Source organism: Barbus barbus, assembly GCF_936440315.1.
Source record: "Barbus barbus genome assembly, chromosome: 7".
Taxonomy (NCBI): Eukaryota; Metazoa; Chordata; class Actinopteri; order Cypriniformes; family Cyprinidae; genus Barbus; species Barbus barbus.
In genome coordinates, this window is record NC_136735.1 from 37210391 (window position 1) to 37236003 (window position 25613).

The following is a 25613-nucleotide window of genomic DNA, read 5'->3' on the forward strand; positions in this document are numbered from 1 at the left end:
AGTTATGATTATAGTCCACAAAATCTTCGTGTGCCTACACAATCTTTCTGGACAATGTATGTGCAAAACGAAACTAAACTACACTTTAGGCAATCTACCAGAATGCATGGAGTATTTTATGGACTAGTTATTTGTTAAAGACAATGTATGCATATTTTACTTTCTTTAATGTGTTACTGTGGAAAAACAAACATGAGACAGTAGAGACTTTACATTTGTCGGGTGTTTCGCTGGTTCCGCTTATTTGCGTCATCACGCAACGCGCTGACGCAATGCCGCTACGCGCGAAATTTTGAGCGCTGCGGTCCAAACAAAACAGAGCAGTTCCCGTTTCACTCAAGAATAATCGACCGGGACGCTCAGAATGGCGGAGTTGAGCTGCTACTCTCCCAGCTTTAAAAAACCGTCCGATGTCCTGCGGATGAGACGGAAGCGCGTGCGGAGGACGGTGGACGGGGTTCGTCGGTTCTCACCGGGGCCGCTTCTGAACGCACCGGACCGAGCGAGCGGCGGCGGGAAGCGCAGGAATCCGTTCGCCAGCATCGAGAACACGGTCAACAGCCCCAAGAAGAGACCGCCATCACACAGCGGTGCCCTGGACGAGAAACTCCCGAACACCGGAACATTACTGAGAGAGGAACTGATCAACACCGAGCTACAGAAACAACACGAGAGAACGGTACATTACACTCAACTGTACTCCGTGTGTGTGTGTCTGTGTGTGTGTGTGTGTGTGTGTGTGTGTGTGTGTGTGTGTGTGTGTATCGTGTGTGTGACTGAGTGTGTATCGTGTGTGTGTGTGTGTGTGTGTGTGTGTGTGAGTGAGTGTGTGTATGTGTATGTGACTGACTGTGTTTGTATCGTGTGTGTGTGTGTGTGTGTGTGTGTGTGTATATATGTATACACACTATATTGCCAAAAGTATTGGGTCACCCCCTTCTAATGAACATGTTTGACTACTTCAGTAATTTCTGATTCTATGAGAACAAATCTTAATGTTTAAGCATATAATGATATTTACTCATAATAATAATAATAATAATAATAATGTTATCTTTAACTTAGTTTGGCATGTTTACAGGACGGATGTACATGTGGTAATTGTGTTGTGATCTGTCTGCAGACGCCTGCTTGTCTCCCTGAAGATGCTGGTTTGTTTGAGGAGGACCTGTTTGAGCCGGAGAGATCCGCTCCAGTGCTGAAGGTGTCTGTCACAGTTCCTCATGACTTCTGTTGTGGTTGATCTGTGTTGATGAGGTTCACTGACGTGTGTTTGTCTCTAGAGTCCAGAGGCGGTTTGTGACGCGGCTCCAGCTGAAGTGTGTCTGGAGTTCCCGGCCGATTGGTCTCTGAAAACACGTCTGTTGTTCACGTCTCCTCAGTCGTTCTCGTGGGCTGAGCATCTGAAGGCGCAGGAGGAGGCGCAGGGCTTGAGCTCTCACTGCAGGGCCGAGTTCTCCAGCTTACCTGCTCAAATACAGGTCAGGACACGGTTATAGGGAAGGATATGTTCTGTAGACTATCTCAAACTAGTAGTAGAAGTCAGCCTACTGATAAATGATTTACACTTCTATTTTTATTTTACATTTAAAAACATTGTATTTAGTTTTTATGATTTTTATATAACTTTTATTTATAAAACAAGGTCTATACTAGGGATTCAACAATACAGTTAGTCCACCGTTCAATACGTGCCACGGTTTACAGTTTTGTTCTGATCGCTTGGCACATCAGTGTTTTTTGCAACAAATTAACAACAAAAAACTCTGCATACTGGAAAAAGCATGGATTATTATATGTCTGATTAATATTTCTTTTGAGAGAGGTATTATTTTTTCTGATTTGTTCCCAAAATAGGATGGATTGGCCATTATTGAGCGCTATAAACACATGTAATGTGTTTCATTCATACCGTACGCCAGAGGGCGCCGTCGCGCAGAAAATCCACATATGTGTCACAGAAGTAATAGAACTGATGACGTTCCAGGAAATCCCTAATATGAATAAAAACATCGCTGTAACTGAGTAAAAAGAAAATATAACATTAAACGTTTTGAATGATGAAATGTAAGGACAATAAACACTCGCCTGCGAAAATACATGGTTGCTTTCTCAAATATAAGCAGGTAGGCGTCCTCATCTCAGCACGTGAACTTATGGACACACACACACACACAGAGTTTTATAGTTTTAGTGTGTAGTTTTTGTTGTTTGAGCATTTGCATTTTATTTTATATTATTAAATAAATAAAATATACTATTTTATCTCTAATATTGTTTTATTATCTTATTATTAATGATATTTTCATTATTTTAATACATAATGTAAGATATTTTTAAATACTTTCTATGAGTGCTTTCCTATGGCTTTAGTATTTGTATTTTTTTTATAATTATTGTAATATTTTAAATACAATTTTTATATAAATTAGCTAAATTGTTGATAGTTGTTTTTATATGTAATATAAAAATGTGTATTTTTGTTTTAAATTATTTTGTGTACAGTTTTATATAGTTTTAAGGTGACTATCTTTTTAGTATTTATTTGTTTAAAGCTTTATTTTTTTTAAATGTACATGTAACGTGTCCACGTTACATGTACTTGCTTTTATAATAACAATAAATTATGCATAATTGCATGCAAGTAACCTTAAACCAAACCCTAACCATGTACATGTAGTTAATTCATATTACTCAGTACTTAAATGTATAATTACACTGTACACCTTAAAATAAAGTGTAACCATATTTCATTATATAATTTTTAGAGCTTTTCCAGAAGTACATAGTTAATACATTCCAATAGGATGAGATCAGTCTGATGTATAAAGTGTGTGTTTAAGTAGTTGTGGTGTGTGTTTCAGGAGCCGCGGGGCTGTACGGAGCTGCGCTGGGAGTTTCATCAGTGTCTTCAGTACTGGCAGCACCCGTCGCTGCCCTGGCTCTCGCTCTTCCCGCGGATCGGTGCAGAACGCAAGTTCTCTGGCAAGTGCATACCGTGGGCGCAGGACTCAGCGCTGCAGCAGAGTCTGATGAGCGACTGGTACGAGAGAGGAATGAGTTTGTGTAGTTTCTGGCACATGCATGTAGGGATGGGTGATATTTTATCGATGCATAATATCTTAGGGATGCACAATATTATCGGACCGATATCTGAATCGGCCGCTAATGGCGTGAAATGTAAATATCGGCACTGGCCCGATATGAAAAATTTTGCCGATAAGAGGATTAACTCACATGTGCTCAGGGTGTGCTAGCGATTAGATCACGACGTCATCAATGTAAAATAAAATCATTAGTATGTTTTGATTTAAAGGTCAGAAGCTATAGCATGAATAAAATAAAAAAAATGCATGAAAAACATGACACTTGTAAATTAAATTTTATACAGATTTATTCATTAATGTGTAATTTATTTTAATTTTTTAATTCCCAGAAGGTTTTCAGAATTTTTACAACTCTTTTGCCTCATCTACAAATGTTAAATCTTAAAATAATATTTTAAGGTTACCACTGCATCATATATATATATATATATATATATATATATATATATATATATATATATATATATATATATATATATATATTAGTTGATTTATAATTATTTTCAAAGCTTTCAATGTACTGTCATCCTAAAATAACTTAGTTATTGTTTGTTTAATTCTAACAAAGTTTAAACTATCCAAAATTAAAAAATTTGTTTATAATTTCCACACAGGAGAGACTTAGTGTTGTTTCTAAACAAAAGGAAATATATCGGTATTGGCTATCGCCCAAAATTAGTTGAAAAATATTGGTATATCAGATATCGGCAAAATCCAATAGCGTGCATCCCTAGTTTGCGATATATCGGTAAAATTATCTCGAGATAATAACGATAAAACCTAGTTGTTGTCATATTTTTGTGTGCGACTGGAGAGACATTGCGGAAGGCGGACATGAATTGAGGAGGAGTTTATCGCTAAACGAGGTGCTCCTCCTACAGTCTGGAACTGATTTGCGTTGTACAGCGCGACAAAAAATCGGTCTGAGCCTTGAATAAATGTACTACAGTAGCACAGTTTTGCATGTGTATGAGCCTGTTGTCCAACAAAGATATAATTTATTGACATGCTTCTCCAAATTAAATTCATAAAATCGGTCAAGCGTTTGAAATAACTTTTTGTGATGAGACGTGGTTTCATATCACCGAATGAGGCAGAAATCATACTATTTTATAGTATTAAATACAGTGATAAAGGCTATGTTGATTAGCATTGCATTATAAATATACTTTATCCTTATAAAAATAACCAAGATTGCTTTAAGAACACAGATAAACCCTATATTGTCACAATCGAATGTTGTCTTAAAATTTCTCTATCTGCATTTTATTCAGCTATAACTGGATACCTTTGTCCATATTAGGGATTTCCTGGAGCAAGGGCGCCTTCCCGCTTCCAGTATGAATTAAACAGTCATTACATTACGTGTGTACTCAGTAATGCTCACAACACCAGAGTAAAAATAGTCAAATACTTTTCTCTAAAGAAACAGGATTTTTTTTTTGTCTCTTAGTGGATGCTTAAGATTCCCTGAATTATTGTCATTGATATCGTTATCAATAAATCGTTATCAATAATAACAATAAATACCAGAAACTATCGTCATATATTTTTAAGCCCATATCGTCTATCCCTACATGCATGAATGTTAAAAGGTTAGTTCACCTAAAAATGAAAATTCTGTCATTAATTACACACCATCATGTCGTTCCAAACCCGTAAGACCTTCGTTCGTCTTTGGAAAACAAATTAAGATGTTTTTGATGAATTCTAAGAGCTCTCTGACCCTTCATAGACAGCAACACTACTGAAATGTTCCCAGGTTCAGAAACATAGTAAGGACATCGGTAAAATAATCAGCGGTTTTACGATAATTTTACCGTAATTTTACGATGCTACGAGAATACTTTTTGTGTGCAAAGAAAACAATAACATAATTTATTCAACAATTCGTGTTTAATTTGTGTGAAATATCCCTTTAATGCTGGTCTGTGTGTTTTTGTTTCTGACTGAGGTTTTGTGTGTGTTGTAGGTCTGTGAGTCTGACGTCTCTCTACAATCTGCTGAAGGCTCGACTCTGTCCGTATTTCTATCTGTGCTCGTATCAGTTCACGGTGCTGTTCAGAGCGGCCGGTCTGAGCGGCGCCAAAGGCATCAGCGCACTGCTGTCCCCCACCACTAGAGGGCTGCGCGAGGCCATGAAAGCGGAAGGTAAGAGCTAGGGTTGGGTACCATTCACATTTTAACCGCTACAGTACCGGTATCTGTACCTGAAATTTGGTGCAGTTACCCAACGCTAACTTTTTTCGGTACTTTACTCTGTGTAATAACAAAAATTCTTTCAGTGGGGGAAAAAACGATGTTTCAACATTTTGAACTTTGTATACTGTGAAATACTGTATATATATTAGTGCTGTGAAATTATTAATCACATCCAAAATAAAAGTTTTGTTTACATAATATGTGTGTACTGTGTATATTTATGATGTGAATATATAGACACACACATACCGCATATATTTAGAAAATATCTAAATGTATTTACATGTGTATATTTATATTCATATAAATTATATCATATATAAATGTAATATTTTTCTTAAATATACATGCATGTTTATTTATATATACATAGTAAATATACACAGTACACGCACGTATATTATGTAAACAAACATTTTTGGATGTGATTAATCGTTTGACAGCACTAATATAAAATATTTTTATAATATTAATAATATATTATTTTTAAAGTAGGCTTATGCATAGTTATAATTTGAAGCAGAAATATTTAAAAACCTGAACCTTATTTGAAAATGTTTGATTGCACCCTTGGTTTTAATAAAACATGAATTAGTTTTTGAGTGATTTTAGCACAGTTAACAGTGTCCTTGTTAAGAAGAGTCAGTCACTGTAATGCACATCCTGGAGTGTTGTTATTGCTTTCTGAAGTCTTGAGCGGCTGTGGATCGGTGTGTTTGTGTTCAGGGATAGAGTTCTCTCTCCCTCTGCTGGCGGAGAAGAGGAAGAGCAGAGAGCGGAGTGAGAGCGGTCAGACTGAAGACGAGTCGTCAGCCAGCGGCGCGGGGTGAGTACAGGACCGCTCTCCGCTGATGGGATGCTGATCTGCTTTCAGTGCTCATCAATGCATTCATCATCTTTGATTTGACAGACTAAGCGAGCGCAGTGAAAACGAGGAGGATGATGAAGATGATGATGATGACGGTGGATTTTCCTGGCTGAAGGAGATGGGCGTCCAAGACAAGATCAAGAAACCAGATGCCATTTCTATCAAACTGTATCCTTTACAATCATGTGTTTATGCAGTGGTTTCTTTAATTACGAAATCTGATTATGTAATTGTTTTTTTAATGAAATATTTTCTTAATTTAATTAAAACAATTTTAGTTACAGATAATCATTTTTGTTGTTCTTTTTATTTGTTTTTATTTTTTTAAATGTGTATTTTTTTTTTATTAATTTCTATTTATTAATTTCATTTTCGTTTGATATTTTAGTACTTCGTTAAGTTGAACAAAATTTAGAAATTTGAATTCAAATAAGTTAGTTTAAATTATTTTAGTTAACATTTATATTTTATTGGATTGTACTGTTTTTAATTTAATAGACAAATGTTTTATTCAGAGGTGTGTTTAACTGATTTGTTTAAAAATGTATCACCTGAATGTATTTTAGAATTTTTGTCTAGTATAGATCTGAAACTGCCATAATATAATTTTAATTGTATACCTTGTGTAATTTATTCTGAGATCGCCATGAAAATAGCCTTGATTCTGGCATGGCGTTAAAAAGTGCATAAATAAAAAAAAATTGTAATGGTGTTAGTTTTAGTGAAGTATTATAACCCTACATGGCATCATGTGTTATATGTGAAACACCCTGTAGTTTATTAGCCCTGAAAGCTCAGTTCACCTGATCTCGTTCCTTAAGTCGCGCCGCAGTCGTAAGGAGCACAGAGAGGTGTGTTTGGACCACAGACCGGAGTCCGTGGTGTTGGTGGAGGGTTCGAACACCTTCACGCTGCTTAACTTCCTCATTAACTGTAAGAGTTTGGTGGCAGGAGCCGGTTCTCAGGCGGGGCTTCCTCCAACTCTACTGGCCCCTACAGCCTTCAGAGGGGCCACACTGCACACGCTCAAGGTACGAGGCCCCGTCTTTCACCCTCTAGATTTGTGTTGTCATATTCTTAGCATTCAAACGGGTTTATTTTTGCTTTTATCACTGAGGTAGACTGATGTTTTCGCACATTTAATTGCTGTTTTTATTATATTAAATTTTTTTTATTTTGATTTATTGTATTTTATACTTTGTTTTAGACTTTTGTGTTTTATTACATTTAATTTTTCCTTATTTTTAATTTGTTTATTGTTTTATATTTTGAAATTTACTTTATATTTTCTTGCATTGTATTTTTTCGTTTTAATTTTGTTTATTTTACTTTTATATTGTATTGTTTTCATTTTAAATTTTATTGCATTTTAGTTTTATATTTATTGCATTTTATTTTCCTTTTTGTTTTTAAATTTTATTTATTGCATTTTACTTTTATATTGTATTTTTATTTTAAAAATTATTGCATTTGATTTTCCTTTTTGCATTTTAATTTTATTTATTGTATTTAACTTTTGCATTTTATTGTATTCTACATTTATTTATATTTATTGCATTTTATTATTTTTTTAACACTTAATTTTATTTTATTATGATGTTGTTGTATTTATATTTAGTGTGTATATATATATATATTTTTTTTTTTTTTTTTTTTTTACCAGCATCAGTTTTTGTTATTGAGGCTATAACTGGACCCAGGTTACATCATGTTTTTTTTTTCTAATGAAAGCGATTCGTCTGTGTCTTCAGGCCCGGACTGTGAATGTGAAGACTCGGGTGAGAGCGGGCTATCAGGACGTGTGCAGTCTGGAGGTGACAGGACCCATCATGCCCCACACGCTCCACGCGCTGACACAGCTCCTCAAACCCGCTCAGAAAGGAGAGTTTTCTGTGGGTCTGTACACTCACGAGCCCACGGCCATCCTGAACGTGCCCCTCAGCCAGACCTCTGACCCTCAGCAGCTGGTGCGTTCAAACTCATGCACTGTTTTAGCTCTGTGAGCACGTGGAATTAGTTACATTTACACTGGAGAAAAAGTTGTAGGATTTACTTAAAACAATTTTTACTCAGAATTTGATTATGTAATTACAAAGAAAACGGTAAGTCACATATTAAATTAAATATGGAATTTTGAAGTAGAGAAACTGAATGTAATGCATGTAAAACATACACCAATGTTTGTTTTTTTTCCTCAAATAATTTTTTTCAGTGTGCAAATGCATTCAAATTCTAGTCCAGGAATTCCCAAACTTTTATTGTCAGGCATACCTCTTATTTTCTTGAAATACCCCTCAAATTTTAAGATATTTCAATTAAGCAACACATTTGCAAATTCACGCTTCTCTGATGTTGGCTATCAGTCACATGACGCACTAGTAAACAGATAAAATATTCATGGTTTTATTATGCGTGTTTTTATTATAAGTGGTTTTATAAATATAAGTGGATTTATTTATTATTCTTTAGGGCTGCATGACTGCCAAAAAATTAAATGGATTATTTTGCTACATTTTGAGTTGAACCGTTATTTTTATTATTTTAGTAGTAGTAGTTTTTTAAATTTAAAATTGTTTTAAAAATGCTGTGTTTAAAGAACATAATTTAACATTGTAAAAGAAAAAAGGTATTGTTTTCTATAGTTTTCATAATTTATAGTTTACTAAATAAATTATAATTTTAAATTAATACATTATATAAATACATATTTTAGTTTATATAATATTTTATAAATAATTGTATTAATATTGCTAGTTATAACTAATTATGAAAAATATTGAAATGTATTTTTGTTATAAATTAAAATGTACTGTATATGAAAATTAAGTTATAAGTTATAATAATAGTAATATTTCTGTCATTAATTATTCACTTTCAAGCCCTAAACACACAGCTTTTATTTTGGCGGAATACCGGTGAAATGCTGTAAACATCTGTCCACAAAACTGTTGGAAATAATGCAGATGTGTAAATAAAGTAAACCTAGTGCCCATTGCATTCCCAAACACCGGTTAAGCAGTTCATCTCGTCAGTATTGCATGTTATTTTGTTTTGTGTCTCATGTCTGTGTGGTCAGAAGCGCTCATGCTCTGATTTGGTCTTTGGTTTCCAGGAGTCTGTGGTACAGGATCTGGGCAGGTGTGGCCTCCAGCAGAGCTCCATTCAGCAGCTGGCCACGCCGAGCATGCTGGGAAAGAGTGCGCTCAGACAGCTGCACATGAGAGACTATTCGTACAGCTGGAAGTCCTGAGATCCAGCTCTGGGAAAACATTAATAGAGACTGAAATGGGGAATTTGTAATTAGTTTTATATAAACCTCTTGAACCTTTGAATATGATGCTATTCATTTCTATAGCTGTAAATGGTGCTGTTCATTTTTCTGTATGTTCTTAAAGTATTTTGTTGTACCTGATCATTAAAGCGTAAGGCATAATAGGGCTCAGTAAAAGCAAAGCCTGTGTAGATCTACTAATGTGGAGTAACCTCTTTAAGATACAAGTGATATCAAATTCTTTGAGGTTTTCTTTTTGTTTTTTGACAGAAAATGAAGTTTGATTACAAGAATAGATCTGATAATTGGCTCAAAAATCAAGGAAACACTAATTTTCATTCCTCATCGACATTTTCTCCTGTTTTAAGCATAAACTCAATTTTGTTTCATTTTTCAAGATGTTACTTTACATTTGCATCGCAAGTGAATTATCTTTAAGAATATTTATATATTTATATTAGAAAACAAAAACAGAGGACGATTGTAATTTTTGCAGCACATGCAACATGTAATGCCATTACTTATATTCATAAAGTCTTTCTGCTCTAATTTAAGGCCTTAATTTGTGGATGGGTGAATTAAGACCCCCACAAATCCTGATTATAAACTACATCATTGCTAAAATTGAAAATTAAGAATACACAGTATTTTTAGTTTTTTTTTGCAGTTTGTATGAATTTAACACTGAAACTGATGACCTAAATCAAGCTTTACATATTTTGTACAAAGCTACTCAACCTTCTTGTAAAGCGAACGTAAATGACCTTGTAACTGATGTCATTTTTCTAAACCGTACATATGAAGCTGACCGGACACAATAAAGAGCATCATTTTCCAGTGACAAGATTTTCCATTTATTCTGTTTCATCACAAAAACATGTTCTCTGCCAGCAACAGAACACAAGCCTTCAGAAATAAAAGATGATGTAACAGACTGGGGCTGGAAAATAAAAAACATTTATAAAGATAAAAATTTTACAGCATGCATGAAACATTTACAAGAGCAGACGCAAGTTTCAAACGATAATGCCGTTCAGTCAAATGCATCAAACACATACCTTCACGGTTCAAACCTAGTCAAATACGAAGATTAGTGTACATGCTTTCATTTCACTGTCGTGCAGACGCCATCGCTTTACCAAATCAAGGGCGACATGGTTGAAGAAAATGAACTAAAATTACAAAAGCACTACTAGATATGCATTATGGAGATGATATTGCTTTAACGGAAACACGAGAAGTGAAATGAATGGAGCGTGTCATGTGCTGGTGGCCGCAGTGAAGACGGGGCCCGTGTGAACGCCGTCTCCAGCCACCTCTCCCATCGCCTGCAGAGCCACCGTCGCTGCCATCGCCTTCGCATGTTTCTTATTCGGACTGGCCGTCTGAGGCTGATAATCACATCCGTTCACCATCACCTGATAAACACACACACACACACACACACACACACACACACACACACATCTTCAAAAACATTCTTCAGCATCTTCCCAAACCTGTGATAGGAAGCGTTTATAAAGCAGCTGTAGTCAATAAAAGATAAGCTTTAGGTGCTCCCGGTGGTTTTTCGCCAAAATAATTTATATTTGGTAAACATTATTGTAATATATAGTTATACTTTAAAAGGAAATTATAGTATTTTGTTTTATTTTACAATGCAATAGTATTACAGTAGTAATATATGACCCTGCAGCACAAAAGCAGTCATGAGTAACACAGGTATATCTGTAGCAATAGCCAACAATACATTGTATGGATCAAAATGATACATTTCCCTTTTATGACAAAAATCATTAGGATATTAAGATCATGTTCCATGAAGATAGTTTGTATTTTTTTAAAACTTCATTTTTGATTAGTAATATGCATTGCTAAGAACTTCATTTGAACAACTTTAAAAGGAGATTTTCCCAATATTTAGATTTTTTTGCTCCCTCAGATTCCAGATTTTCTAATAGTTGTATCTCAGACAAATATTGTCCTATCCTAACAAACCATACATCAATGGAGAGATTATTTATTCAGCTTCAGATGATGTAGAAATCTCAATTTCAAAAAATTGACCCTTATGACTGCTTTTGTGCTCCAGGGGGCGTATTACAGAAAGATCCTAACTTTAAAATCGTATCTTATCTGCTTAATAATTTCAGTTAGGACCACATTTAGGACAAAAGCTATTACAGAACAGCATTTCCTAAGTGTGTTACCTTATCTTAACTACAGATAGGAAAGCGTTATTACAGAAACCTCCTAACTTGACAAAAACCCCTAAAAACTGTCTTAACTTCAGGACAACCCCACAGCTGTCCTAACTTCAAAATTATTTGAAAGCTAACGGGAAAAAACGCTTACAACCATGCTGTCCGACAATGGTATTACATTTATTAATAGCTGAAAATGAAAAACGAGGATGTTTAATGGTAGAAAGTCTCTTGGAGGACCCTGAAGATGTTATATTCTGGTAATTACAGCCTGCCGCACAACATATTAGAGTTAGCACAGGAACTGCAACCAGCATCATAGAGACCAGCAAGAGTCACGGAGCATTACTGGCTGTAGTGCAAGTGAATAATGCCTTATGTTATTTAGCAAAAGGAGATTTTCAAAGTGAAGTAGCTTTAGTTTCCCTCATCAGCAGAAGTGTTGGTTGCTTGGTAACAGACCTGAGTGGATTGTCCAGCTTGATGATGCCATTTAAGATTTCCTAACTAGAGATCAGATACTATTTTGTAAGATATGATGAGAATCCCAAATCAAGTTAAGATTTGCTTCTGTAATAGGAATTTGTGAAAAATCCTAATTTAACATCATATCTTAAATTAAGACCTAAGATAAGAAACTTTCTGTAATACGCCCCCAGGGTCACATCTTATTTTAAGATTTTTATGTATTATTTCACTTCACAACAAATATTAAAAATTTAATACGATGATGACAGAGATTAACCCAAATATTTAACATATTAGTATTTTTATTACTTTAATAATAGTCATTTTATTTATTTAAAAAATATCGAATAATTATTTTATTTCATATAAAATGCATAGAATAATAATACATAGTTTAATAAAATTATTTTAATGATACATTTAACAATACAAATATTGAAATACGGGATTATTAAACACAATGGAAATGTCACCTGATTTCTCAGAGATTTTCAACTCATTTTATTGTTACTGAAAGTAGTTTGAGCTGGTAATCGTAAAGAGTAAACCAAGTGTGAACACTCAAATTAAACTAAACAGTTTAGCCCTGAAAGGATGAGCCACACTCAAAAAAGTCTTGAGAGTGAAAAGCTATTTTGCAGTTATTTTCTATGTAAATGCACTCCCTACAAAATCACCATAACCACTCTAGAATGATTAAATATTTCCAAAGTCATACAGTGGACATTGTAGTTTTTCCATATGGCAGAAAAACTAAATATCAGTGTCAGTTTTTTCCCAAATATTGTGCAGCTGTAGTTTCAATGATAATATTCCAATTCATTTAAAACTACTGGTTTTACATCATTTATAATGCAAAACACTATGAAATATTTAAAATAATGACTAACCTTGAAGAGGAAGTTCTTGCGGTGGTCTGGTCCGCTGTGGTGCACCATCACAAACTCAGGCTGTGGCCACTTCTTCTTATTGCACATCTCCATCAGAGCAGACACCGGATGCTTCCCTGCACAATAAACATCAGATCCAAATCCCCATAAACCCGCTGGAGTGTAGACTTGGGTAGGGTTAGGATTGTGAACTCAACATTTTTTTTTAATGGAACAGTTTATTGAACCTTTAGGCAAAATGTGAAAGTCTAAAGAAACAAGTTTTATGCTTGTTTTTGTTTGATCCATCAGGCTTTTATGGCTCGTATATTCTGATACAGTGAGAATATGGAGGAAAAACAGCTCAATTTTATTCTGAGACAAAAATATGAAATTTGGTGCAGATGCTGATATTTCTATGATGAAATTCTGATGCTTGTAATGCAAATCAATGATATCTTTCTAACAGTGCAGCAGATGTTGACATAAAATGATCTAAATATCACTCTATATCTCCAATAATACGTCTTAGTAAGATGAGATTGAAATGATCCAAACATATAATGCAATGCAATGCTGATTGAGAGATGAAGAAATAAAGATGTGAGATGTTTTGGAGGCTTGTGAAGATCATTCCTCCGCTGAGGAACAGAGAAAGTAAAGCTTCTGGAAACAAACGCTCCTCAAAAGATCCTGATGATCAGATTTGAGACGCACTGATTTTACTAGAAAACGATTGATGGAGAATCAAGTAAAGCTGAGCTGCTTCAGTCCAGTAAGAGTTCATCTGGAGATATGACCTTTACTTGATCAAAATCATAAAAATCAGTCAAGATTTGACAGAAAAAAGACACGAAGCTGAAGCTGGATGTTTCTACAATTACACTAAAAGAGCTTTTACTGGATTAAAAAGCTCTAAACTATCAATCAGACGACAGAGGACATGGAGGAGATCGTGTGAAACCGGTTTTAGAGCAAAGTTTTGATTATTTTGATCATTGATAGGCCGTGTGTATCAAATAAATTCATACTGTAGATTTTAATGTAAAGGTCCCAAAACAACAGATTTGGATCATCTAGTAACATTGTTCATCCAGAAACACACGTCTTGTGATCAAACACTCACCGAGAAGATCCTTCATCACAACAATGTTGCCAGATTTCTGGGTTTTTTCTCCTTCTGCTACAAGGCCTGTGTGGACAGACACATCAGCATCGTGATCTCAGTGATGATAATATGATTTGATGATTCCTGCAGGTCTTTTCGTACCCTTGCGGTCGGTTTTGAAGTCGATAACGATGGGCTCCACCGTTCCTTCCCTGTGCTTCCCCAAACCCTCCCCTGACCTCCATCCCATCTTCCTCATCAGTAGCTCCCCCATCCCGCCCGAGACCGGTGCCGCCCGCAGGAACTGGTCCTGAGTGGAACGGGACAGATCCAGACAGAGAGAAAGAGAGGCAAACCAAGAGAAACGGGAAGCAGTGAGAGAATGGCTCATTCGGTGAAGTCAGGTCACGTCACTTCAACTGGAGCTGTTTAAATTAATATTAGATATTAGATACAAAAGCCTTGTGAATTTCTGTTTGAACTATTTTAAGAATATGCTAAATGTTTAAATGCAGAGTTCTTTATTTCTCACCTGCTGCAGGTCTAAATGACTAAATTACAAATATAAATAAATATATATACACATACACTACCGGCCAAAAGTTTGGAATAATTAAGATTTGTCATGTTTTTAAACGAAGTCACTTCTGCTCACCAAGGCTTCATTTATTTGATCAAAAATGCACTAAAACGGCAATATATGTGGTATTGCAATTTAAAATCGCCGGTTTCTATCATCATATAGCATCATTACTCCAGTCTTCAGTGTCACATGATCTTCAGAAATTATTCTAATATACTGATTTACTGATCAACAAACATTTCTGATTATCATTGATAAAGTTTTTGCTGCTTACTATTTATGTGGAAACACATTTTTAGTATATGTAAGATTTTATTTTATTTTTTCATTACTTTTATTCAGCATGGATGCATTAAACTGATCAAAAGTGACATTAAAAGACATTTATAATGTTACAAAAGATTTCCATTTCATATAAATGCTGTTCATTTAAACTTTCCGTTCCTCAAAAAACCCTAAAAAAATAAAGTGCATCACGATTTCCACAAAAATATTTGTTTTTCAACATTGCTAATAATCAGAAATGTTTCTTGAGCAGCTAATCAGTATATTAGAATGATTTCTGAAGAATCATGTGACACTGAAGACTGGAGAAATGATGCTGGAAATACAAACAAGAATCCAAACATTTTAACAGATACTCACATAGGAAACAGGTTTTAAACAGTAATAATATTTCACAATTTTCCCCATATTTTCAATCAAATAAACAGCCTTGATGAGCAGAAGAGACTTCATTCAAAAACATCCAACATAATTCTGATCTTTTGAGTGGTAGTGTATATTCTCCGTCACTCAAGAGTAATAAGGTGCAAGCCTTCAGCAGGCGAAGCATGAACACCGTCCTGAACAGATCTCAGGCTCTGAGTCGGTTCAGTGCAAACAAACAGGAGGACAAGGCAGAAATGCATCAGTTCACACACAAATCCACATGAATAGAAGGAAGGGTGCTGGAGGACGTACGTACCTAGGCCCCCATCATCGGCCGAGCATCTGACGTGAATAGAAGGGGCCTGACTGTGACCATGGCAAAGAGGCAGCTACAAGGACTGACCCTGCAACAAGTTTCCATACAGAGGGGTGAGAGTTCACAGGTCAAACTGTGAGCCCCCACCCCTCGTCCATCCGTGTCCCCAACCCACCAACCCGAGCAATGAGCTTGAACCTCGCACCCACTGGATGCCAAATCCCACACATTCTTATGACTGCAGTTAGTGCATGACCAGGCCCTTTTGACACGCCGATCACATTTAGACTAAAAACCGGGAATCAAATGCATCTGAAAAGTTTGGATCCCGCTCTCAAGTCAAGAGTGAGCTCCAAACATATCCCAGGATTCGCTGAGACTGTCGTATCTAGGCAAACTTGGCCATTTCCGTAACACTCCCTGAGCTGTATTTGGTTTGGTGTCTCTGTATAGAGACCATGGTATCTTGCTAGTGTTTATTTAGCCTCCCGAGTCTAAATAAAAACTGGGATTATCGTGTCTTAATGTAAAGGTCTGCGTTATACAGCGGTCAGCATCTCAAGCCTTCCGGACAATACGTCTCTCTCTGCTAAATTAAAATGGGTTGTGTACATTTAACATGTTTAACACATTAAGGCAGTGATTTTCCTACGGTTAAGGGTTTTTAGAAGATGTTTCTAAAAACTCTGAGAATAACTATAACATACAACTTCAAGTGATTTATTGCTTTAATAATAATGACAGGAACATCTATATGATAAAACACTCATTTTCAATGAATAACTACACTGCTGTTCAATATCTGGGGTCAGTAACTATTACTTTTAATTAGCAAGAATGCGTGAAATTGATCAAAATTGACAGCAAAGACAAATATTTTCTATTTTTTATTTAAAGTTTTAGTAATTTTATGATGTGCTTTTGACATTTTTATTATTTATTTTCTATATTTCAATATAGTTTTATTTTCAGTTTAAGTATCTTTAGTATGTCAACACTTTAGTTCGTTTAATATTCATTTTACATTATTTAAATACTATTATACTATTTATGAATATTTTGAATGATTCTTTATTTTTATATATTTAGTCAAGTTTTAGTATCTGTTTTTGTCATTTTTAAATATTTCTACATATCTTTATTCAAATTTAGCTGTCAAGGCAATATTTCTATTGTAAATTATTTAAATCCTATTATAGTATTTATGAATATTTAGAATAACCTTTTTTTTTATTTTGTGTTTTCATGTTAATTTGTTAAATTTGAGTAATTTTGCTATCTGCTTCTGTAATTTTTTTTCATTTTTTAATACATCTAAATAACTTTTTTTATTTCAATTTGAGAAATTTTACAAACAAACTTAAATATATGCTGCTCTTTTCAACTTTCTATTCATCAAAAAATAAAATGTAAAAAATAAATAAAATGCATCACAAAAGTTGACAAGTACAAAAACTTTTCAACATTAATAATATTCAGAAATGTTTCTTGAGCAGTAAATCAGTATATTATTATGATTTCTGAAGATCATGTGACACTGAAGACTGGATAATGATGCTGAAAATACAGATTTGATCCCAGAAATCAATTACATTTTACAATATATTCACATAAAAAACAGCTATTTGAAATTGAAAATTTAATTTTTACTGTATTTTTGATCAAATAAATAGCCTTGGTGAGCAGAAGTGAAAACATAAAAAAAAAGAAAAAATCTTACTGACCCCATATTTTTAAACAATAGTGTACATTAATACAGATCATTAATCTAACTGTAGGCTGTAAACGTGTGGTCACAGGTGTGCAAACACTGGCTCATCCAATCAGATTTCGGATCCTGATGTGTACGTCTCTCCTCATTGGTCAATCAGAGGAGGGGGCGGAGAGACATCCTCTTCCTTCCTCCCCTCTCTCAAAAGACACTTTTAGAGGAGTACAGTGAGTTGCGCTGCCCATCCATCATTGCATCTGCCACGACAGAATTTCAGATATAAAACATCTGCATGACCGTGCACAAGTGGTGTACCTGTTCAACCACAACCTCGCCCAGAGAGACTAAAAAGATCAAATATTTGTAGTTTTATTTGCCGTTTCTTTCTTTCAGCTGACGTCAGTAAACACAGCTCTGAGCTGTCTTTTGGCAAGACCGTTTCCAAGGATACACTGACATCATCTTCAGTGCAAAATCAATGCTTATTACATGAAAAGCGGACTTTCTTTGTGTGACTGACTGGACTGCGCTCTGATCAACGACTCGGATGGGTACACCAATTGGCAAAGCAATAACAGATGACAATCTTATGTATATGTCTTTATAAGAGAGGATGATGGGTATTTTGAGCGTTTCAGGAACTATTTTACCCTCCATGTGTGACGTGAGCGTATGTCAGAAGAGTGTAAATTTAATTTAAGCACAAGAAGTCAAAAGGGTCTGACTGTGCTATGCCAACTTGCATGATTCTTGGGAATTTAACACACAAATATGATGCAAAACACAAACTGTCAAGCACAATATATGTCCAACATCATAGTACGAGTGGTGCCGTCGACTCATGGCTGTACCTTCTTAATCCAGGCCTGCGGGCCGCTGTTAGAGAGCTCATCGGATGAGAGCACTTGAGCGCCGGTGGAGCCTGTGAAGAGGCCGGGGATCGTGTTGGACTGGGCCCATGCATCAACCTGTGAACGACAATTAATAAATATAAAATCACTAAATATGGAAACAAAGTCTCAAACCTTCACATTTTCTGCTCTGATTGTGACGGAAATCTTTGAAAATGTGCCAAAACATATTTAATGGTGCTGAGGGCACTGCACTCCAGTGTTATTAATTTATTTCTATAGTATTTATTAATACTTTTTAAATGAGGTTTTATTTTTATATTTTCCATTTTCAATTCAGGTTTTAGTAATTCTGTTATGTGCTTTTGCTATTTTTTTTTTTTTTTTCAAAAGTGGGGTTTTGGACAATATTGGAATGAATCCTTTTTAATTTGTGATAATTTTGCACTGATAAGAGACAACACAAACTACGAAAACATTTTATTACATAAACAGTTTATACATAGAAAAAACATACATTTTCGATTCAGCAAAATATCCACCATTAGCAGCTATTACAGCTCTGCATAATCTGGGCGTCCGAGCGGTCAGTTTATTCAAACACTGACTCTATTGTTGAAGCTGCAGTATTAAGGTGTGCTGACCCAAACATCTTTTAAAAACCTGGGCCGAGCTTAAACCAGTAACCAGGCATCACAGCTGGCAAAGGGGCATGTCTGAGTTTGACATTTGAAAATTATTATTGGTGGTCTTCAATAATAATGTTAAGTTACTTTAATGTATTTGCACCAAGGATTTATGCTGATATCGTCCAAAACCACACTTTGCCAGGGGTGTTTCCAAACTTTTGGAGGGCAGTGTATTTCTATATAGCTTTATTTTATTCCATTTTTAGTCATTTTAGTACGTCAGCAATTACGTCATCTAATATTTGGTTAATATTATTTAAACTCTATTATGATATTCATTAATATTTTTGAATGCCTTTATTTTTTAATTTTCAGTTTTCATTTTAATTTCAGGTTAAGTTTTAATCATTTTATGTGCTTTTGTCATTTTTTTTTATAATTGTTTTTAAAATTTCTATATATTTTTATACAGATTTCAGTTTTAGTCATTTTTATAAGCCGCTTTAGATTAGTGTAAGTAGTACTTCAACAATCATATTTAGTAATATTTAATATAAGGTTTTCATCTAATAATTAAATTTTATACGATTTAAATATATTTATGAATATTTTGAAAAAGCCTTTATTTTTATTTGTCTGCCCAGCAGTAGCAAAATATGTAAAATTCAACATATAAGCTTCTTAAACCCAATGTCCTAGAGACGAAACGTACTTGCTCCTGAGCCCGATTCAGCATACACATGGCATCGATGTCGAAAGGGTTTTCCGCCAGTTTCTTCTGGGCGACCGCTCTCTCACTGACGGCCAAAGTGATGTCCACAGGCTAGAAACACAAGACAAGAGCTCAGACAAGCTGAACAAAATGCTTATTTGAGACCAATCTGATGCATTTTAGAAGCTGAACACTTACCTGAGAAGGTGCTTCAGGAAAGACACTTTCATTGTCCTTGCTGGTTTCCTCAGTCCCAGAAGTCGTCGATACAGATGGCTTTTCCATTTTCTTTTCGACTGGCACCCATTCTCCATACGCACCATCAGCCTCCTTCTTCCTGTGCTGGGAGCCGGAGGACACCGGGAACTCCTTAGCAAAGACCGCTTCGGTTCGGACGCCCGGCTTTATGGAGGTGTTCTGAAGGAAAAGAGCCCATATGAGACCCAAGTAGGGACACAGCAATATTAAAATTCTGGCCAATATCACAATTCCGTACTATATTGTCTAAATAAGTATAAAATAAGCATATTTTAATAAACTTAAAATATTAGATTAACTTAGATGAGCAAAGATATTATATAAAAAAACAAACAAAACAAAAACATGCACAATCAAATTGACATTTATAGATAAAACGTTTTGAAAACAAAAACTAAATCACTAAAACGGAATTTAGGCATCACAGCATTATAATATACAGTTTGCAAAAATATTAATTTTATAATCAGCTGGTGTTATTACAGTTTTTAAAGATTTACTTTAAATGAGCATCAGATTATGGCAAAAGTAATCAAAACATAAAATTATTGGTAAGCACAATTAAATATCCAATATTGACCAATAACACTAAATTTTTTAAAATCTGAGATAAAATTTATGTTTAATGTGAACCATAATTTTTTTTATATCATTCTGTCTAAATAAATAAAAATTCAAACACAAATTACCAACTAAAATAATAATAATAATAAAAAAAAATCAAATAAGATATAAATGCTATTTTTGGGGGGCGTTCTTGACTTAAGAGAGAGATGGAGAGAGGAGGACAGGATTGGGAAAGGTCCGCAAGCCGACAAATGCTAATAAATGTAAATAAAATTAAAATAAAAATACCTTACAAAAGTAAGAGTCCACCCCAAAAGGCTGCATAATTTGACAAAATTCATGTTCAAAGAAATATATTACAAATCTATACTATTTTGTCTAAACAAATAAAAGATAAAACAAACAAAGTACAATGTTTTTGTGTGTGAAATTTGTGAAATTAAATTGTTTTAAATGCTACAAGTTAATTTAGGCATCACAGCATACACTGTTTAATATGCAGAATAAAAAAAAAGTATAATTTGATATAAAAAATGGCAAAAGTGATCTAAATTTAAAGAGCATGTACAGTTAAAGACGCAGAATTGAAGCTTAGAAAAGTAAAACGCCACCTCAGCAAGCTGCATATTTATAACATAAACAGCGTATGCCGAGATGAATATGTTCTGAATTGTATTATGATTGAAGCACACACCTAAACTCAAGTCTTAAAAAACAGATACTCTTACACCAAGACTGAATGCAATTCCCTTATTCTCCTTAAGGGAAGCTCCAAATTGTCTTTCATCCTCTTCATCGTCTGACACGTGTGGTTTTGCGATGGCCATCTCTTCCTTACTCTCGGTGATCTTCTTGCATCTCTGAAGGATTAAATAAAGTGTCGATTCAATGCGGGTCAAGAAACACCAAAGTGCAAGAACCTGCACAACGCTTACCTCTGTTAGCTCTTTAATGCTGAAGCTGTTCGCCTGTTTCGTGACTTTCTTTTTGGCTTCTTCAATATTGGCGAGATTGGTTGCGGCTGAAGATGGCGGCTTGTTGATGATTGTCGGTAAAGGGGCCAGTTGTGGGAAGGAAGCCAAGACACCCATACTGGACAAAGCAGCGGTCATGGTGGCGGCAGTCATACTAGCCATAGCAGCGTTCATAGTCATGCTTGACATCACTGGCAATGGTAAAGACAAGGATGTGGGGTTTTGGGTTGACAAGGCCAGCTGAAGAATAGATCTGGGCCTGAGACTCTCTGGGATCGGCACGCCGGCCTTGGCACACATAGCCGCAGCATTAGCCTTAGCTATTTCCAGCAACTGCTCCTTATCTGGGAAAAGACAAAGAAAAAACAAGATTAAGAGAAGACCAATGCAATATACAGTACTGTGCAAAAGATGGAATAATTACGAGTTTTTTATGTTTCTGAAAGATGTTTCTTCTGCTCACCAAAGCTGCTTTGATCAAAAATGCAGTAAAATTTTTTTAATTTTTTTTACAATTTAAATAAACTGTTTTCCATGTGAATATATAGTAAAATGAAAATATTCAGCAGCACAACTGTTTTCAACATTGATAATCAGAAATGTTTTTGAGCAGCAAATCAGCATATTAGAATGATTTCTGAAGGATCATGTGACACTGAAGACTGCATAATAGGAATAAATTATAAATGACAAAATATTCACATCGAAAACAGTTATTTTAAACTGTAATATTTCACAAGTTTATTTATGATGCTTTTACTGATTTAATAAATGCAGTCTTGGTGAGCAGGAGAGACATCTTTCTAAAAACATTAAAAAAACAATCATAATTAGTGTAAAAGAAAAGAATATCGAAGTTTCTTCATACCAAGTTCTGTAAGACGTGGAGGCGTCTTGCTGGTGCTACGGCGAGTTCTGGATGCCGATCTTTTCTTACGGAGAATGAGGACCGGAGATCGACTGGGTTCTCTTTTCCATCGGTCCCGCTGATTTAGCGTCCGGCTTCCGAAACCTCTTCCCCAGCGCGAGCCGGATCGGGATCTCCTCGAACGAGAGCGTGATCTTTTTCTCGATTTCGACCGTCTGCTTCTGTCCGGACTTCGAGATTTCCTCCGACGGCCTTGCGATCGAGATCTCGACCTTTTCTTTTTAGGCGACTTTGATTTCGAGCGTTTGCTCCTCGTTCTAGACTTGCGCGATTTCCTTTCAGAGGGCGATCGAGACTTCGACAGGGATTTTCTCTTTTTCGATGGAGACTTTGATCTGGATCGCGCAGCAGCTTTGGATCTTGAGGATATTTTGTGACTGGGAGATTTGGATGGTGATGTTGAGTTCGTCTCGACTGAAGTTAAAGTTGGAGTTGCGTTGGTTTCTTTCTTCTCAGGGTTGGCAGCACACTCTGAATCTTTTGGAGTGGCGGTTGACAACGTTGAAGGTTCTTCAGATACATTGGTCACTTCCAAAGGCACCTCAGGTATAATGCACTTTTGGGAAGACTTGGTCTCAGATGGCACTGCCAAGAAGGGAACTGGTCGCCAAGATCCTGTGTTGAAACCAGGATTCGAGATGTTGGATGCCGTTTCTGATGGCTTGGTGTCAGAGTTCACAGCCACTGTTGGACTTTTTCCATTCTCAGTTGTGTCTTGAGGCACATTTGTTTGCATTTCAGAACTTTCACTTTTGTCCTCTGGATCTGTATCATTCTTAACAGATTCAGTTTCTGGTTTCAAATCAGACCTTGACTTCGAAACAGACCTTGACTTCGAAACAGACCTTGACTTCGAAGGTTTCGTTCTGCTTTGAGACTTACTCCTAGACCGGCGTTCACGCAGTGGTGAGCGAGACTTAGATTTTGATGTAGACATTCTGTTCCTCCTTAAGATTACAACAGACCTTGATCTAGCTCGCCTGGAGTGTGACCTGGATCTTGAACGTTTGCCTCTTCTCACAGAATGAGACCTGGACCGACTGTTGCGTATCTTAGACCTCGATCTACTTCTCTCTCTCCGTTGATGAGACTTCTTTTTGGAGCTATTTCTAGAGCGGGAGGTTGACTTTGATCGCCGTTGTCGTTTTGGGGATCTTGATCTGGTTCGTCTTCCTCTGGAGCTCTTCTTACCTTTAGATGTCCTGCTAGAACTTCTTTTCTTCTCCTTGGGCCTTTCATTTTCTGTGCTTTTCTCCATCTTGGGAATAATGTCAGGCAACTCCTGAGGCTTACCAACACCACATGAGTCTTTGAGCTCGGACTTTGAAGTCTGAGCTGCTGAAGAGGACTTTGTATTTTCACTTGAAGGTTTCGATTCGGACTCAGATTCAGAACCTGATGCTGAAGAGTTTTCGGATCGAGAGCCAGATCTTTTCACTTTGTCTGCATCTTTGCTTTTTTTCTTTTTCTTTCTCTTCTTTTTCTTTCCACTTTAACACAGGGGGAAAAACAGCAAATTAGAAAGAAAGACATTGTAACCAACCACAGAGTCCAAATAAAATTAAATTCTGACCCATTGAGATTAATCACTTTCATTTTTTATTCATTTGAAAGACCCTATTTTTTCCCCCCAACCATTCGACAGGTGCCTGATCCGATGGTATAAATAATCAAAAGTTAAGAATAAACACTTTTATCCAATAAATTGACACAAATTTTAACCCTACCTTCTAAAACACAAAGTAACGTCAATTCAAGGTGATTATACTAACATTATTAATAGTTTTTATCACACCTTTCTTGAGTCTCTTTGTCAGACTCTGTGTCTGAGCTGCTGTCTTTTCCTTCTTTGCGCTTCTTTTTCTTCTTTTTGCTTTTGTGTTTTTTGTGCTTTTTACTCTTCCTGTGTTTAGTGCTGGTGTCCTCTTTATCATGGTTATCTTGGAGGTCAGTATGCATGACTTTATCTGCCATGAAGACAAAGTTATTAACAACAGAATACATGTCAGAAAACACCCAGACGTAGATGTACTGACAACTAACCTGTTGGTGTGTTTATTTTTTCTTCCTTAGGTCCATATTCTATCATCTCCGTCACAGGTTCAGACTGTGGCTCATCTGTCACACTGAATGAAAACACTCATTCAAAACATGATTTTATGATTCATATAATGTGTTTGTAATAAATGTACAAATCAACAGAATTCAAAGGAATCTCTTACTCTCAGGAATATTAATAAACCACAACACTTAATTACTTAAAAGCATTTCCTAGTGATCTTTGACCTTTAAAAAATAAATAAATAAATAAAAACAATTCACATAATTCTTAGTTGTTCTTTATATTGATTATTTTGTGTCCAGCCGGTAACCATAATACCAACCAAATCAAGTCATTATTTATTTATATAAACCTATAGAAATTATTCACAGTATCCACTGAATTCAATGGTGTGTTTTCTCTACTATGGAAGTCAATGGCTACCGTCAACTGCTTGGTTATCAACATTCTTTAAAATATAATTGTGTGTTCAGCAGAAGAAAGAAACTTATACAGGTTGAGTAAATGATTGCTTTCTTCAATTTTGGGTGAACTATTCCTTTAAATCAGATTCACGTGTCAACAATTGTGCTTTCATACATAAAGAATAAACCATTTTAATCCACGTGTTATCTTTCTGAATTGTCACTAACCCATATGAAATGATTCTGGTGAAACCTGAGTTTACTATGGTAACCTTTAATACTATGTTTGGAAATGTTTCCTTCTAGTACATTCTATACCAACTGCGTTAACTAACAAAACTGCACCATGGTAATACAGCCACAACCATTCAGACACAACAATATCGGGAAATGTTTAAACAGCGTGTTCCAGAGCGGTGCAACTGAGCTTGTAAACATCGATCATTAGCGCTAATGTTTGCTAGCCGGCTAACAGATACTGATACAACGCGATCTTCTTCTTCTTTTGTTTAAACGCCGGGCAGGTGTCTATAACGCGATGTCGTAAGGCACAAGTAAAAGAGTAGACATTTTACCTGATTTCTTGAGTTTCATCTTCGATTTCTTTAATCTTATTCACTACAAAATCCCTGAAAATCTGCTCGATGTCTGTCGCCATCGCAGTAGAAGTGTTGTTGGGTCCGCCAGTATCCCAGAATGCCTCAGTAGCAGCTTCTTCTTCCGGTCGCCATGACAGCGACAAATTCAAAATGCAAAAATTATATTGACGACTAATAACAAATATAACTTTTATCCGCTTTGTGTTTTTTGTTTCCTCTCGCCTATCAAACATAATACCGAGCGACATCACGCGATTAACGTAAGAATAAT

At 35.6% G+C, this 25613-nt stretch overlaps 2 protein-coding genes across 2 annotated transcripts; one reads left to right on the forward strand and one right to left on the reverse strand.

Moving 5' to 3' along the window:
• Positions 1-236: 236 nt before the first annotated feature.
• On the forward strand, positions 237-10288 carry donson (DNA replication fork stabilization factor DONSON). The gene is made up of 10 exons (XM_079422343.1): positions 237-679; positions 1124-1204; positions 1284-1481; positions 2865-3043; positions 5080-5258; positions 6036-6135; positions 6220-6345; positions 7010-7208; positions 7929-8144; positions 9290-10288. Exons 1-10 carry the CDS (start codon positions 365-367, stop codon positions 9425-9427), a joined length of 1731 nt encoding a protein of 576 aa, XP_079278469.1. The 5' UTR covers positions 237-364; the 3' UTR covers positions 9428-10288.
• Positions 10283-25440, reverse strand: LOC306873222 (uncharacterized protein). Its single transcript, XM_079422342.1, has 13 exons — positions 25319-25440; positions 24321-24403; positions 24073-24244; positions 22218-23767; positions 21311-21693; positions 21104-21235; positions 19749-19967; positions 19551-19661; positions 18210-18326; positions 14260-14407; positions 14116-14181; positions 13011-13126; positions 10283-10866 (listed from the first exon to the last, which is right to left on the reverse strand). Exons 1-13 carry the CDS (start codon positions 25399-25401, stop codon positions 10708-10710), a joined length of 3339 nt encoding a protein of 1112 aa, XP_079278468.1. The 5' UTR covers positions 25402-25440; the 3' UTR covers positions 10283-10707.
• Between the last annotated feature and the right edge of the window lie 173 nt (positions 25441-25613).

What these genes read in the sequence shown, in the direction of transcription:
- donson (XM_079422343.1), top strand. Translation starts at nt 365, where the DNA reads ATGGCGGAGTTGAGCTGCTACTCTCCCAGCTTTAAAAAACCGTCCGAT. An exon ending in CGAGGCCATGAAAGCGGAAG is followed by an intron (nt 5,259 to 6,035) that starts GTAAGAGCTAGG and finishes GTTTGTGTTCAG; the next exon opens with GGATAGAGTTCTCTCTCCCT. An exon ending in GATGCCATTTCTATCAAACT is followed by an intron (nt 6,346 to 7,009) that starts GTATCCTTTACA and finishes GTCGCGCCGCAG; the next exon opens with TCGTAAGGAGCACAGAGAGG.
- LOC306873222 (XM_079422342.1), bottom strand. Translation starts at nt 25,401, where the DNA reads ATGGCGACAGACATCGAGCAGATTTTCAGGGATTTTGTAGTGAATAAG. An exon ending in AAAAATAAACACACCAACAG is followed by an intron (nt 24,245 to 24,320) that starts GTTAGTTGTCAG and finishes TCTTCATGGCAG; the next exon opens with ATAAAGTCATGCATACTGAC. An exon ending in GACAAAGAGACTCAAGAAAG is followed by an intron (nt 23,768 to 24,072) that starts GTGTGATAAAAA and finishes CCTGTGTTAAAG; the next exon opens with TGGAAAGAAAAAGAAGAGAA.